This window comes from Paramacrobiotus metropolitanus, unplaced genomic scaffold, assembly GCF_019649055.1.
Source record: "Paramacrobiotus metropolitanus isolate TYO unplaced genomic scaffold, Prichtersi_v1.0 Parri_scaffold0000016, whole genome shotgun sequence".
In the NCBI taxonomy this organism is placed as follows: domain Eukaryota; kingdom Metazoa; phylum Tardigrada; class Eutardigrada; order Parachela; family Macrobiotidae; genus Paramacrobiotus; species Paramacrobiotus metropolitanus.
The window spans coordinates 190,710-206,690 of NW_026570236.1; the positions used below are offsets into that span (position 1 = coordinate 190,710).

Below are 15,981 nucleotides of genomic sequence, written 5' to 3' on the forward strand. Positions count from 1 at the left end.
TTTACCATTAGGTGTGGTTCTTTACTTCAACCGCGTCGTACAGGTTCAAATGCACAACAAACAAATTAAGTAAATAAATAAGAAACCCTAAGAAAACTGATTAAAAAACTTAAAAACCCTAAGAAAGCTGACTAAAACTTCCATAAAATTCGAATGAACCAAATAATGCCTTTAACCGAAGGAAGCCGCTTATCTTTACAGTCATTAATATAGATATTAAGATTCTATCATTAAGGTACTATTTTACTCGTATATATTGTGACACTTTTGAGAGCGATGTTTGTGCTATGTGCCACTCATTATCCCTGTTGGCGATTATTCCAGCTGCACACTCTGCAGACATTAGGTGCAATAGTACCTGTTTTTGTATTTCAAAACTGGAGCAGAAAGTGGGCCCGGTGCACATTGGTACAACGATACAGTAGAATTAAATGCCGGCAGCCATCTTCGTCTATAAAAAAGTGTTTTAATTTGAGCCCTGCAGGCTCAACCACGCCGCTAGCCTATACAATTATACCCGACGCGCAAACCGTCGAAGGTCTTAGGTGAGAAAAAAATCTCGCATGTTTTAAATTATTTCACAAGTGGGGTGGAGACTGTTACCTTAGTTTGCAGTAATCAATCATGGCGCATCCAGAACTGACCGGTCCCCGCTATGCGAGGTACGATGTAAATGTGCCATAAATTTCCATGTACATCCTCCAGCATCTTCTACAATTTGATTGTAATCCGTTTTACCTGTTCTTTTGTATATCTATATGTCTATATTATGTTTGCAGGTACTATTTTTATGCGATGAACACGATTGTGCTCATCCTAGCATGCGTAGTTCTTGGAGTGGGAATAGCGTTAAGCGTAAGTAAAAATAATATCTTTACAGTGCACTTTTGCTTTTACATATTATTACATGTTGCCAAAAGGTTTAGCTATCAGCATCGTGGGGCACTATAATTATAAGTGACAACAGTAGTTGTCTACGGTATAAATTTGTATAATACTGTATAATACGAATATATGTTCGATTGCAAGTTGGAACGACATTTTGTCTGGAATCTGGGAATATACTATAAATGATGATTTTTAGAACGGAGTGTCCAGTTTCCTCAGCAGTCTGAATCCCTCTCTGGATCCGACGTTCGGCCGGGGAATGCGCACCCTCGAAGAATACCTTTCAGCTGGATTATACCATATCCAAACGGTGTCCAGTGTGTTCATTTCGGCCGGTGCTGTCACCTTGCTAGTGACTCTTGTCGGCTATTACGCGGCCTACAAAAAGTCCCGCTCCATAACCATAGCGGTAAAAACTACTGTCGTAAAAAATAACAGGCTTTGTTAATAAACTATTGTGTTTCTGCAAAAATAATTTTTCCGCCTTATGGTTGCAGTATTCGGTTGTTTTGTCACTGATTGTCGTCATGGAACTGGGTGCTGGAATCGCCTTTGCGGTAAACAGGCCGGTCACCACGAAGAGCATCTCGCAGATGTATCATAGCGCCCTCAACAAATATGATTACGTGTCTACCACTCTGGACACTGGGAATCACTTGGTTGTAGTGCTGGATCGGTTTGCTAATAACAATACACTTGTTCCCACACTGTTGGTCAACGTTGTGCAAACTTGGGTATGGAATTTAGCTTACATACTTCATCTTGAAATTTCTATGGAATATTCAGAGTTGCATACAAATCATGCTTATCTTGTAAAATTGCCTTCGATCATGACAAAGCAATTAAGAAGTAGGGCGTTGCGTTTTACTTTAGTGGGCTAAGCAAAGTAAAAAAGTTTCGCAAAAATTTTTCTTATTAATTTTTGAGATATGCGTAATTTCAAACTAGTCAGTGCAATGTGTACTCGTATCAGTTACTTTCAAGGCTAATAAAGTCACCGTCCTACAATATTGGTGGTTATGCATTCAGTGTAACTAGCAACAGCCAGCTAATGTTGCTTGTTAAAAATGTGATGGAAATTTGCAATTCAAACATAGGAGCTGTATTTGAGCAATAAAATTAAAAATTTCTCAATTACTCAAAGTGTGTACGGAATGCAAACATGTGAGGGAATATCGCAAAGATGATTTCACAACGCTTTTTGTTGCAATTTTAGTTGGGTTGCTGTGGCGGTGAACATGGGTACACGGATTTCCACAATTCGCCGTACTGGATTAAAAACCGAACACCTCCGGTCTTCTGCTGCAAATTGAAGGATCACAAAACACTTGAACTCGAACAGCCGACATGTCTACTGCACAGAAATCCCGACAACTCCTGGATGAACACTGTACGTTTGGCCCATGCATGCATATAAAAATTAATATGGATAATTGATATACGAATATTACAAGCACAGTACAGTAGTGGTAGCGTACATCTGTATATAGCTGCAAGTAGCCGATATCGACAACCACTGGCTATCGTGACCTTCTGAATGTATTGAAGAATGGAAGAACATCCACAATTTCTTTTGATATTTAGGTTATCATTATCGAGCAAAAAAAATCATTGCAGTTTTTTACAGGGGTGTGATGAGAAAGCCATGGAGATTGTGTCGCAAAAAGCTCCGTCAGTAATCGGTGTGGCTGTCGGCGTTGGAGTCGTTAATGTGAGCACGCTACTGCATTTAGTATATTTAATTTAAAAGCCAGTAGGAGGAGCGTTTTTACCGTTATCGGCGATGCTTATAACTCGTATGTACATTATACTGTATCACGGGAGCAGAATAGCGAAAAACATATGCTGTGTTTTTGCAACTTTGCCCGGAATAAATCACTGCGTTTGTATTGCAGATTCTTGGAGTAGCAGTCGCGGCGTATATGTGCTACAAATTCACAGCGGGATACGAAGAACTTTGATTAAATAATGGTGTGTTCATGCGTGTGTAGCACAGGCATTTTCGTTTTCGGATCTCAATATTTACCGGTCATTACTTCAATGCGAATTACCAATGATTCGTAAACTGAAAGTTATTCTTGTTTTTTGTCGCGAATGAAAGTTATACAAGTACAAGTACCAGCTCCGACACTGAATGCTGCTTCTGTTCTAATCGTGCGACCGTATTTTTGGCAACATCGGGCTCCGGATAGTGGATACGCGTATATAACTATTCGGTAAATGTCTTCGGTTCCGTGGCTTTGCGTCACGGGAAAATACGGAATAAAATACAAAAATTTAAAAAGATCTTATGAGTTATGATGATGCCGATTCTCGTGAGATGAAGTATAGATACCTATTCGTCAATAACCACGACCAATTTCTTCTTATATAATCTTTTTATTTCACAAGACACAGATACAATTGAGAAACAATAAAAAAACACCCCTCTGCTTCCTCGGACATAGTCCGCTCACTCACACAGCTGTTGTAACAGTTCCAGAAAGCGCTCATTATGCGTGTCGCAAAGCACACAGCACAGGCCACAGACTTATGCAAGCGCATGTGTCTCCAGGATGCCAGCACGTTATCGCAGCTACATGGATAACTAAACTGCACTATACACTATGGAGTTTATCTGACTCGTTTGTTAAGTAAAGTTTTCACCTTCGCAGGATCATTTGAAAATTTTCCCCTTCAGAGGGGCCAGGAAACCCGAAAGTGGACTATTTAGCATTGACGACAGTCTGTGCTTATAAATAACCATGTCATAAGATAAACGGCCAGTGTGAGTGCGTACGTAATCCAACATGTCGGATTATGTCGGGAACGGAATTGAAGACCGCTTCAATGCTGCCGTCAACGTTATTCGTACCCTTCCAGCAAATGGTAAGAGTCTAGCTATCTCTACCCCTAATTTAAGAACCGGAGGTTGCTGTTCCACAACTATAATGTTCCTAACACGATTCTGTCGTTAAAGGCTCGTTCCAGCCGTCCAGGGAGATGATGCTCCGCTTTTACGCCTTGTTCAAACAGGCGACCGTGGGTGCGTGCACGACACCGCGTCCGTATTTCTTCGATCCGAAATGCGTGAAATGGTGAGGCTCTGGATGGCTTTGCTAGAGCACACTGCGACAGAAATTTTGTTTCATAGGGATGCCCATAATAGCCTGAATGGCATATCGCGAGAAGAAGCCATGGAAGAGTACGTTACGGAGCTGAAAAAGGTTAGGTGAATTTAGAGAAACATAAGTTGGTGGGAGACCCGGAGACTTGTGTCTGAGTTCGAATATTTGCAGATAGTGGAAATGATGTCCCTGACGCCCGAAGTTTCGCAGTTCTTGGATAAGTTGGGTTCGTTTTATGAGCTGGTGAATGATGAAGGGAAAATCATCGGTGGTGGGGAGCGCAAACAAGCACCGCTGCCAGTGGCCACCATCAAAGCCGAGCCTGACTCGTCATCGTCAAGGTAAAACCGTGGTACCACTTCTGTCTATTACGCAGCATACTTTATGGAAACATTGAGACATTGTTTAAATTCGCTGCTGATGTGAATTTCAACGTTTTGATATGTATAAGATTTTTCTGTTTCTTTGCGACTGGAATTTTAAAAAAGTTCAACAATTTTGTTTAAAAAATAAATAATTACGAATTTGCGAGTCTTTTGTGGGGCCGTAATGAGTATTCTATTAAATATATTTATTGGTTAACTCTGCAATCAGGGAGGTGTTTTAGGATAGTGCGTACTTGTTTATGTAGAGAATTACAGTTTTTTACTTTTTATATGTGACAGTTCACATGCTTCTGGTTTCTCTGTTTTGCCATCAGGGACCTAAATAATAAGTAATATTAATTAGTTTAGTTAAATTAGGTAATTCTTTAGTGTGGGATGTTTTGGGATAATGTTAATGGGTGCTGCAACTTTTTCCTTGTTTCACATTTCGATCTTCCGCTATCATAGGCTTGCTTTTTGGAATTTTGAATGTTTTGAACAGGTTATAGTTTTGAATTGAGATTCTTACAAGCCAAAATGCTTGAGACTGAGTACAGCTTAGCAGCTGCAGAAGATCACGAAAGAGTGAAGGGCATAGAAATAATTTCACTGTTTCAAGGAAATGAAATAACCTGATTTGAGGACACGTTTTTACACATTTGTCTCTTTTAAGCGGGGACAGTCAACTCTCGTTGGTGAACGGCTTTTCCGGGGACGCCAGGCGTTTACCACAACTAATGGAAAGGGTTTCCAACATGCTGAATGCAGTGGAAATCTCCAGCGAGGAGGACAGTGAGGATCTCGAAGTTGAAGCATTCCAGGACGCGGTACATTCTGCACCACAGGAACGGCGCCTGTCCGGTGATTCCTTCAAATCGCAGCCGGTTTCTCCTGAGCCGACGCGTAACGAGGTGGTGGTGGCGGATTTGAGTGTCTTTCAGACGTTGTATCCCGAGCTGGAGCACCTGAAGAAGCGCACAGAGAATCTCGAGCGACGAATCATGCAGCACGAGCAGAGACTACTTGTGGTGGAGGGGAAGGTGGACAAAATTACCAAAGACAAGGGAATGGCGCACTGTAACGGGACTGTACATTCGGATGCTGGGCGCCCATTATGGTCGCAGTCTCAGGTAATTTGATACAGCCTACTTTTGTATAATGAAATGGAATAATTACTACTCTATTAGTTTCAGCAATTAAAATCAACGTTTAATAACGACGTCACTTAATTTTTTGATAAATTTGTCTCAGAATGTTTTGCAGTACTTACCATGATCTTTTTATATCTATTTAATTTTTTTCAGACAAGATTCAAATTTCATTTAAAAATTCAGTAGATAATAACTGATTTGAAATGGATCACTGGATGTTTGTTAGAATCCTGTACAAATATAATGTACCGTCACTACCGTGTTGTGGAATTTACCGTTGTACGGTAGTTTGTAATGTACAGGCAGCATTGTTTTCGTTATAAAAATTTGACGTGCGTCTGTAGACTTCTTAATTCTTAATTTGAGGTACCTTATTTTTCCCACAGAACTCGGTAATCCGCTTGCTTGGCCGCTATTTCCATCTGATCGAGATGAGGCTTCGCCGGTATCCAGCTGCTGTATTCCTTATTGCCATGGCGTGGCCTGTGGTGCTGCATTTAGTCATTTATTTTTCTCATCGCGTTCGGAAACAGCGCTAAGCGCTCGAACGTTTGTTTTGAATCTTATCTAGTCAGCCTTTTGAGTTATTTATGACGCCAAATGACAGAAGTTGCAGTCGGTAACTGTATGCCTGTTTTTGTGGTGCACAAGATGAAAATTTCTTGTGGCGGTGCCCATTCTGGAAAGTCTGTTGTAATTAATAAAACCGGATGGTATGATATGCTTGAATGGGTTGTTTTTCGGTGAATTTTCTTATAGAATTTTACGATTTACGGTTGTCAAGATGACACCGTCGGAAAAAGAAATGGGGCAAGGTTCAAAATTCCGAATTAATCCACCAGAACCTTGCGTTGACCTAGAGGTAGGTGAAATAGTCGCAAAATGCCGTTAATTAACAATAAATATCTGCATATACTGTATCGTAGTGCGGCAGTTGTACAGTACAATATTATTATTACCAAAATAAGTAAGTGGTAAGTACGATATTATCTAACCCAGTGGGTTAGCCGATATGCAGTAATTATTCATAGGCCGGTACTGGCCCGGATTATGTTTTGTAATTTTTATTTAAAGTACGTACTTGTAGACTATAGGTGTACAGCCAGTTCAGCGCATTTTTTTAAAAAATCGTTAACCGATAACAAGTAAGTTTTTTAAGCCATCGAACTGGATTATACTTATTAAACTGACCAGGGACCACATTCACCACACAGGTGCGTAGACACACTGGGCAACCATGACGCGAAACTCTGAACGTGAGCAGTACAGGGAAGGTGTGTTACAATGCGACAGCATATTCCTCTGTTATAAAATTCTGAGCTTTAGCCAAATAAGGCCCAAATTTGAATGGTTTTTATGCAGCATTTTCGAAGCAGTATTATGTAGTTTTATACCAAACTAAACGCTTACCCCTCTTGCCGCTACCGGTGTTTCTTGACCGCTTGATGGAGAAGGAGAACTGACTTGTGAGAGAACAAGTGCCGTGGTTATAAACAAACTATGGGGAAATGCCTACCAACTTTCACTACCGTGTAAGCTTGTTTGGATCAATGAAATTAAAATGCGCTCTGGTCATGCTGCGCGTGTACATGGCGCACAATCTTTGGGGCCAAGCCGCTGATGTTACAACTTGTTTTGCTGGCATATGTCCTGTGGAAGATACCGAAGTGCATGCATAGTTGCATAATCACCGGCAGGGCAAACGGGCCAAGCGTGTGCCGTGTATGGTTACTCACAACAAAGAACTCTCTGTGTTACAGTATAAAGCTTGTTTATAACAGAAAATAATCCGTTTTCCTAAATACGTCGATATTTAAATTAAAGTTAAAGGCCAAACTACAGCTACCACCCGTACCGGCTAGGTAGTACGAGTACATACTTACTATTACAGTAATAGTAACATAAAACACAGGAAGCATTGCTCGGTGTAGGCCGTGTAGACGGTGTAGTCACCGTATATATATAGATATTTATAGTATCAATGGAGATACACTGTTGCTACTGTAACCCAGAGATATTGTACACTGTACAGTACATACAGTTTGGTACACTAATACAAAATCTATGCTCTTATTCTATTGTCTAGAACAAAAATAAAATAATTTTTAATATACCGTATCCAAACAAAATGAAGCAAGTACGTACTACAACAGAACTGTAACAGAAGTACGTCTATTATACTTACCCTGGTTTAATAATTGACAGAAATTTGATGCGTACGGCGTACGTACTTTGCTTACGCGTTACCATTGCTTTGATTGCGCAATGACATTATGCGATGTTTAATTCGTAAAAGTATTATGAAGTTTTGTTAATTTTTGTTAATATAAATGCAGTCGTAAGTAATTTTTTACGAGCTACGGTATAGGATAGACTGCATAGCACTACTATGACATTGTATCTATGTGTTTACATTAGGCGGTTCCAAAGCGTGAGCGATTGGCAATTTGGATTGGTCGATGTTTACGCTTCACAGTTCACACCAGGTCGACGGCTCGCGTAGCTATGTGAGACGGATTTCTTGGAAAAATCCATTCACGCGCCACTCCAGTACGCTACCAGGCTAACAGCTAACTCGTAACGCAGTAACAAAAACAGCTGTTTTTCGCCAAAATTTTGTCTCTTATTGCCGCGAAGCTCTGGATTTGCATCGTACTTTTGAGGATGTCCGTTGTGATATTAAGTTTTGGACAGTAAATTTGGAATAAAAGGGTTAGAAGGCACTAATCGCAGTTCACTTTATTAGTTAATCCGTAATAGGTAAGCAGCAATATTGATATTATTCTTTTGCCTGGTTTATTGGGATTTGCCACTTTTTCGCTACGGATGTTTTACGAACATTCCCCTTTAGCCGCAACACGTTAGAATTTCTCGATTTTCCTCGCCTTTTTTTTCGAATGTGTTGACAATTGTAAGTGGAATTATGTGGGTAATGTTGAATGCATAGCTTGCAGTTACGCAGACATAAAGACTGGAAGATTTGGTCAGCTTCGGCCAATCCTAAAACGATCCTAGCATGTAGTCTATTTTACCGTAGCTGGCTGCTTGTCCACAATTCACACCCTTCTTTTTCTCAGTGCTGTGATCAATATTTTTATTTCAATTTTTTCGCAACCAGTGAAACTAATTTGATTTTAACGGTGAAAATTTAACCGCTTTAATTAAAGGGGTTGTCTTAAGCGATAGGACTGAAGTCAATTTAAGACAGAAAATCTCTAATATACAGTAATGATTGGAAATTACACAGAATTGCAGGATCTGATCTCAAAAGCTGATTTTATCTAATCAACGATGCCTTCGGATGGTATCCCGGCTGCGCGCCAGTATGCCTCGACTTCGGACGCGTGCCGGCAGAAATCCTTCGTGCGGCCCCGTTGTAATACTATGGGCTCTGTGCCCGGCAGTTCGGATGTCTCCGCGTCATCCGCCATATCGGACGCTTCCCCCGACTCCCGCTCCACCATTAAACGGCGCTTCAGCAGTATGGATGAAGTCGCTAAGGCCAGCCGCCACATCGAGCAGCTCCGGCTGAGCCATGCCGACGATGAGGAACCGGCCGAAGAACAGGAGAAAGAGGATCCGCCCGTTGTGCCACAGTATGTACTGTAATTTAGTATGTTGTTTAGGAAGAATAGTGTAATCGCCATTTTATGCTATGTATAGGGTCATTTATATTTTGCGTATTTGCAGTAATAAAATGTTCAACTGTATTAATGTGGTATATATAAGTACGGCTATGTGAAATTTGTAATTAAGAATTCCTAGGTACAAGAAACTGAGAATTATTTTTACAGAATTATTGTAAACTTGAAATTTGTGTCGTGGGACTCGTGGCCACTGGCATTACAGTACGATATACCTATCTGCACTTGTAGTACTACGAGTATCTATATATATATACTATATACAGCTATGGTATACAGTATACAGCTATGGTATAGTACTATAAGTATGCAGCTATGGCACGTGGACTGATTATGGTTAATAAGTGTGATATATATATCGCATATAACGCTTTTATAACCCACATCTCTTACCACTAACTTGCAATAGTAATCTACAGATTACAAGTATACATAATTAAGACCGACATTTTGAGCGTTATCATTAATTTGTCAGGGAATACATTTTTGAAATTTTTTGGTACACTTTTGAAAGGTTAGAAGTTAACTGGCAGATACATTCAGTAGAAGACTAGAAGTATAGCAGTTTGTAGAAATCGTTGATAACGACGCCCATTGTTCGTATAGGGTTTCATCGTTAATCAAGGCGTATCCATCCAAAATAGGCGGCTTAGAACTGGTGATACTCCGTCAGCCGGAAGATCACCATCGAGCTCGCTATCAGAAAGAGGGCAGTCGCGGCTGCATCAAAGATCGCACGGGGAACACCTGTCCGGCTGTCCAGGTACCTGTAATAATACTTCTTTTGTAGTATGGGATTTTTTGGTGTAAATTGGTTTATTTCAATAATTTAAGCTATATTAAGATCGTGATATTATAAAATAATAATGTACCATTATTTCATGAGGGATGAAACTATAATCGCTGGCAGAATTTCAGCTCTTAATAATTCATGGCAAGATTTGGTGTTAGCAAGCAAAAAACTAACAATGGGTTGTATACTATATGCAGGTATATGTTTACTTTCCGTGCAGCTAAAAGGTTATTGCGGAACGTCGGCGGTGCTGCAGGCTTTCATTGCCATTGAATTTGGTCGTATACGGCCGCATCATCTGTATCGCGCTTGCCGGGTTGGCGGCAAACACAGTACACCATGCCGGGACCAGTCCATGGAGAACACCCACGTACTGGAGATGGACATGCTCCCGGAAAACAATTGGGTTGTCAAGTAAGACATTTTGCCCACACCTGGTCAAATTCCGTATGTTATTCGCCACACCAACGCATATATCAGTGTTTCAGTGTGGATTGTATGGGCATTTTAAAGCTGCGCAATGCCGATCTGGATGATGGCCAACAGAGTGATAACCGGCGCAAGAAGCGAACGCCGCAAGTGCGGATCGCCTTCCGCGCGGTTGTCCCAGGCGAGAGGGGTGCTGTGCGGACTCTGCAAGTTTCCTCCACTACGATTTGCTGCAGTAAGCGAAGAGAATTTCACGGTTCCAGTAATTCCTACTTTCTAAAAGGAATTTAGTTTTTCCACCTTTTGAATAATTTTCTGAACAAATAATTGTGAGCCAGCATGCTGATTATTTTCACCGCGTTTTTACTACTTCCTGATATAACCAGTTTTATGTTTATAAAATACTTTTGCACTAGTTAGGGAATGATATTTTGTTTCCTATCCGTCTATCGGAAGACGAAAGCGAAAAGGTAGCTGAAGACGAAATGCGGGTAAGACTTCATTAATAAATTTCTTCGTCAATGCATGTTTTCATGATTTCTTGGTTACAGTCCATGTAAACTCAAAAGCAAGCGCGGTCTCACTATTTGGTAGTTAGAAGCTTCGACACTGAAAAAACTAAAATCTCGTTTCATACTTTTTAGGTTTCAAATGTAAACCATGTAAAATTACTTGATGTATTGACAGTATACCCTGGTTTTTTCAGCACCATCTCCAGGAATGCCGGAAATTCACCGAACCTCGCACAGTAGTTGCCCCCCGTCGGGCGGGGGGAAGTGATAATACTCGGGCGCAATTTCATCAAAGACGAAACCCGAATCTACATGAAGGAAATTAACGAAGGTTGTCGAGCTAAATGTGACTCTTGGCACACCATGACAGGCCTTTGATTTTTTGTTGTTGTTTTTAGCGGAAGAAGTGGTCTGGGAAGCCGAACTTCCGGTCGGGAAGAGGCATTTTCAGGGAGTGCATCTGACCGCCACTCTGCCGGCTTATAAAGATTTGAACATTGCTGAACCGGTTAATGTCAGTATAACCGTCAGGAACAAGAACAAAACCAGCGAGCCGTATCCGTTTCAATACGTACCAGGTGGTGGTGCTTACGATTAACGGTTACCTGTGGGAAGTAATAATACGGTTCGGCTGTAAAGTATGACATTATTAATTGCGTACTGTTTTACGATTTTTTAAGCTGTTCGTATTACAGCTCATGTAGCCAGTTGGCGGCCGAGTAACAAAAAGTGCGTTGGCGACGACACTACTTTTCATTTAAAAGTTTTTAACTAACGTTCTATTACAGATATACATAGTATTGTGGCATACTTGCCGTATTTTATCAATTAGCGCCCCCCTCCCTCCCTCACGAATAGAGTCCCCTCCCAAAAACGCATTTAGAAAAATCCCTCCTTTGGAAGAACTAATACAGTCCCCTCCTTGAGGGCTTGTGAAAATATAGTGACCCCGGGACACTGATGCATTAATATGGTACATATTTTAAGCCGAAATTAAATCTCGCAGATAACAAAATAAAGCATGTATGTGCATTAGTATAATGGTGTTGTGTTTTGTAGCCTTGACCACCAATAGCGGCGAGGATGACGGTTTCTTTTCGCAAGATGCGTCAGGCAGTAGCATGGAGCAGTCAGTAAACTCACCGAGTGCGTCCCCGGACGACGCTCCGGACCCGGTGACCTCGATGCCGACTAGTCCGATCAGTGAGGTGTGTCCTGACACTGCATCCAGCACCGGCCCAGATCATACTAACACGGACCAGAAGACTGATGACACTCTTGATCCGCTCGTGCCCTGCACCAGCGTTGTTTCCAGCACGACGACATTGTATCAGTATCTCATTAATCCGCCGGGCGCTTCTTTTCCCATCATTATTACCATTCCACAAGTGGCCACAGGGAACGAGCAACTAAACCCTGTCCCGGAGGTTGGGCTTAGTGGAGACACACAGATCGTGCAGAGCGGGTATAGTGGAATGTGGAATGAGAATGAGGAAATATTGGGGTAAGTTTTGAAGATATGGAAAGAGAGAAAATAACATAATATAATTGTTGGATAGGGGTAGCTAGTATTAAGTAAAATATCAGTTTGATTGTACCTTCGGTGGAGTTGTAAGCGTGTGTTTAACATTTGGAACTTTTATTTATCATAAGCGCAAAGACCAAAATATGAACACTAAAATTGTGAAGCGTTAGACTTCTGTGTCTTCCTCATATTTGGTGTGGAAAATATCGTACATGGCGCAGTTTTGCCACTGCAAGATATTAATTGTTTTGGTTGCGTATGTGCAGTGGTCCATCGAGTTCGAATGCCGAACAGCCAACCGATGAACAGATCTTCGACGACATTCTCCGCGATATAATGGCACATCCTGATTGTATACGGGACAGTCCCGATTTCTTCCGATGAAGTGCTTCATATTGGGGACAACATATGCTGCAATTTTGGATTTTAACTGGCTACTATTGTAATATGTAATAATCATTGGTTTAATTATGGATTTCGATAATGCTTGTGACAAATGCTGTATTGAATATTATCCACATGGCCGCCAAATAGCACAATTGATCGGATATTTTTTGTGGTTTCTTTAGACTTAAATAGAATAAAGGGTTGTAGGACTATTTGTCGATTATGCGGAGCGCGCATATCTTTTGAACGGAACCTAATTTTTTTGTCGATCTGATAAAGACGTCATTATCTGAAACAATAGCATTGCTCATTATTGTCAGCACCAAAATACAGATCACGAAAGCCTTATGCAGAGAGCAGCTGCGAATGCACAGCTGATTAGCAATTAGAAACGGTAAACATTACTTCAAAAACAATTTGTATTACTACCATCAAAATGGAATCCTGTACCTTAAAACGGAACCGGCAAAAAACAGCAGAAATAACAGCATTATTGATGTAGTCTTCAACCTTGATTCCAGAGTGCACCTGCAGGTTCTCCGCTATCGTTTATGGGATGAGCACGATTTTCCCCTTGGAACCTCCGGTATGCTGCATAACCGCCTTGTGCGCCTGTAACATATGCACCTTGTAGTTGTAGCCAATATACGGTACATACAATATAAATACTACTCGGTAGCACAACTTAAGTAATAGCAACTGGGCAAAACTTGCTTGACGTTTAATTATTTAACTTGTAAATCATACCTCAGCGGCTTGATTCAGAGGGAATTCCTGGTCAATAATGGGCCTAACCCAGCCCTCATTGATGCCCTTGACCAGTTCGTCACCAATCCGCTTCCACTCTTCATCCGTGGACTTCATCAACAGTACACCCACACACATAGCTTCCTTGCCCATCATGTACACCGGGCTGCACTTGGCTTCCCCGCGACTGCCAATAATCACGATACGACCAAACTCCGCTACCACTTCAATATCGGTTCCCAGGTTCTCATTGGCCAGCATCTCCAGGATGACATCAAATCCTTTACCACCCGTTGCATCCTGTGACAAGAATCTTACAATATAGACATATGCAGTTACTGATTACCGACACGCGTTAATTCAACAACAAAATGAAAGGCAAAGGTTAGCTGGAGAAGTGTACGGAGAGACTCTTACCATTAGATTTTTCTTGTGATTCTTATCGTGATGGTCAAAAACGGTTGCGGCTCCGTTGTCGCGGATGAGTTTTAGTCCTTCTTCCGTACCCGCTGTTCCGAATACCTGCATCTTCCATGCCGACGCAATCTGACAAGCTGCTAATCCGACTGCGCCTGTAACAATCCAAAGCATTTGCAGTGCCGGTTTGTAAAGGTCATGCTTCCGACAATAGGTCTTAGTATCATACCACTAGCGCCATGAACGAGCACAGTTTCATTGGGTTTAGCGTTTGCCCTGCAACACAATATCATTCACATTAATTTATGCTGTTTGAAATAATGGATTGGTGAGTTGGCAATGACGTTCCGGTTGCCGTTGCATACTTTATCATAAGACACCGTAGAGCGGTCAGATACGGTATACCTAGGGCGGCGCCCTGGCTGAAGGACAGAACATCCGGCAGCGGGAAGACATTACGCACCGGCACCAACGCGTATTCAGCATACGCGCCCGTCAGCGGGTCAGCGCCTTCGCACGTAAACACCCGATCACCCACCTGCCCAATTGTCAATTACTAAAATAACACTACCATTTTTTAACATACATACAAATGGAATTAATTTTTGAAATACGATTATATCCACTGTAACAGAAACAGCAGCCGTACTTCAGCTGACTGTATACCGCAAAACGTCTGTGATTTGTGGTTAGATTAGTGAGTACGTACCGCAGAACTTATCTGTCAGTAATACAGATTTCTGTCAGATTTATGTTATATCATAAATATAAATTTAATTTTTTCATTTTGAAAACTGAGATAAACGTGCATGCAGCCTTTGCCTTATTGCGAACGGCTTACTTTAAATCGGCTTTCGCCGGCCGGTACTTCTGCTATAACGCCGGCTGCGTCGCCACCCATTCCCATCGGCAACGTATAGGAACCGAAATGTCCTTCCCGGACATAAACGTCCACGGGATTCACTCCGGCGGCTTTAATTTTCACTAGCACCTAATGGCATACGGTTACTGCATGCCAGTGCATGGTACAATTTATAATATCGTAGCTTTTAATGGTAACCCACTTCAAAATAATTGTACCCTTAAAGATATTTTGGCCTGCCGTTGTATTATTCTAAGCTTTTTTCTGATATGCATAATGCATGAATTACAAACTCACTTGTCCCGGTTTTGGTACTGGCCTGTCCATCTCCTCAAGTGTCATCACTTCGGGGCTCCCCAACTTGCTAACCTTAATCGCTTTCATTTTGTTTGCTGCCATGGTATCCTTGATTTGGTTCTGACAATCCTGCAACGATCAGGCACATGTAAGTACTTAATTAAATACACCTTCACTGTGCGCTACAAAAAAGTTACCAAGGTACATTAATTTTCTACTTACCAAATAGATATTTCAGAATGATGGTGGCAAGACACTACCGCGTTACTTGCAGTTTGATGTTCCTAAAGGTGTACTTCAGTAAAAGCAGCTTCGATCGTACAGGTACTGATAACAGGCAAGAAAATCACGAAAAGACTTTTGCTGACTATGAAATTTGCGACTTCTAGTACAGATAGATAAATAATATCAATCATCACGTCTTTTAATAAGTCGATTAATAGATAAAACGGCATTTCTTAGTCCTTACCTAGTTAATAACCTTATCAAGTTATACCACAGGTACACAACAGCCTTATCAGTTCGGCTTCGAAGTGGTAAAAGAACAGCGTGGCGACTATACTCGATGCATACTTCTACATAGTATAGATGTCTGCGGTGAGTTTCATTCAGTTGTGAATCTTACTTACGGTTAAAAAAAAGTATTCGGGACATGCAAACTTGTAGTAACAACAGAATCGTTTTCCAGGTGTTTTATACGAAAATTTCTGTCGGAATCCATGCATGTGTTAGTGAATCTATTTCTGACCTACCGTACTATGTTCTTTTCCGGATATGCCTCTTTTTTAATACCCTAGTACTGGATTTTGATTTTTGCTGGATGACTGACATATGTATTCTCCGAACCACATACGGTC

The 15,981-nt window shown here is 41.2% G+C and overlaps 4 protein-coding genes and 1 long non-coding RNA gene across 6 annotated transcripts; 3 read left to right on the top strand and 2 right to left on the bottom strand.

Moving 5' to 3' along the window:
• Positions 1-533: 533 nt before the first annotated feature.
• LOC129585335 (tetraspanin-1-like) lies at positions 534-3,142 on the top strand. Its single transcript, XM_055477976.1, has 7 exons — positions 534-662; positions 780-855; positions 1,085-1,297; positions 1,386-1,622; positions 2,105-2,278; positions 2,516-2,599; positions 2,784-3,142. The coding sequence occupies exons 1-7, from the start codon at positions 625-627 to the stop codon at positions 2,847-2,849; spliced, it is 888 nt and encodes a 295-aa protein (XP_055333951.1). The 5' UTR covers positions 534-624; the 3' UTR covers positions 2,850-3,142.
• A 387-nt stretch (positions 3,143-3,529) lies between these two features.
• On the top strand, positions 3,530-6,230 carry LOC129585284 (acyl-CoA-binding domain-containing protein 5-like). The gene is made up of 6 exons (XM_055477911.1): positions 3,530-3,756; positions 3,848-3,965; positions 4,022-4,094; positions 4,167-4,336; positions 5,034-5,490; positions 5,898-6,230. The coding sequence occupies exons 1-6, from the start codon at positions 3,678-3,680 to the stop codon at positions 6,048-6,050; spliced, it is 1,050 nt and encodes a 349-aa protein (XP_055333886.1). The 5' UTR covers positions 3,530-3,677; the 3' UTR covers positions 6,051-6,230.
• LOC129585286 (uncharacterized) lies at positions 4,865-7,091 on the bottom strand. The gene is made up of 3 exons (XR_008690001.1): positions 6,922-7,091; positions 5,882-5,994; positions 4,865-5,325 (listed from the first exon to the last, which is right to left on the bottom strand). It is a non-coding gene; the product is annotated as an uncharacterized LOC129585286 (long non-coding RNA).
• Positions 7,092-8,070: 979 nt separating this feature from the next.
• On the top strand, positions 8,071-13,077 carry LOC129585283 (nuclear factor of activated T-cells 5-like). The gene is given in 10 exon segments (XM_055477910.1): positions 8,071-8,223; positions 8,767-9,107; positions 9,762-9,918; positions 10,169-10,362; positions 10,437-10,612; positions 11,084-11,146; positions 11,149-11,220; positions 11,288-11,467; positions 11,949-12,393; positions 12,681-13,077. Coding segments are annotated over 9 exon segments (1,710 nt in total). The 5' UTR covers positions 8,071-8,223; positions 8,767-8,802; the 3' UTR covers positions 12,799-13,077.
• On the bottom strand, positions 12,909-15,612 carry LOC129585285 (quinone oxidoreductase-like). 2 transcript variants are annotated; one of them, XR_008690000.1, is made up of 9 exons: positions 15,347-15,480; positions 15,125-15,253; positions 14,807-14,956; positions 14,331-14,503; positions 14,195-14,241; positions 13,966-14,120; positions 13,549-13,848; positions 13,252-13,413; positions 12,909-13,090 (listed from the first exon to the last, which is right to left on the bottom strand). XR_008690000.1 is itself a non-coding variant. In XM_055477912.1 (9 exons), exons 3-9 carry the CDS (start codon positions 15,224-15,226, stop codon positions 13,351-13,353), a joined length of 990 nt encoding a protein of 329 aa, XP_055333887.1. In that variant the 5' UTR covers positions 15,227-15,253; positions 15,347-15,408; positions 15,594-15,612; the 3' UTR covers positions 13,099-13,350. The 2 variants fall into 2 exon arrangements, 1 of the variants encoding a protein (XP_055333887.1); XM_055477912.1 differs by lacking the exon at positions 12,909-13,090 and adding an exon at positions 15,594-15,612 and having other exon boundaries at positions 13,099-13,413; positions 15,347-15,408.
• Positions 15,613-15,981: the final 369 nt, after the last annotated feature.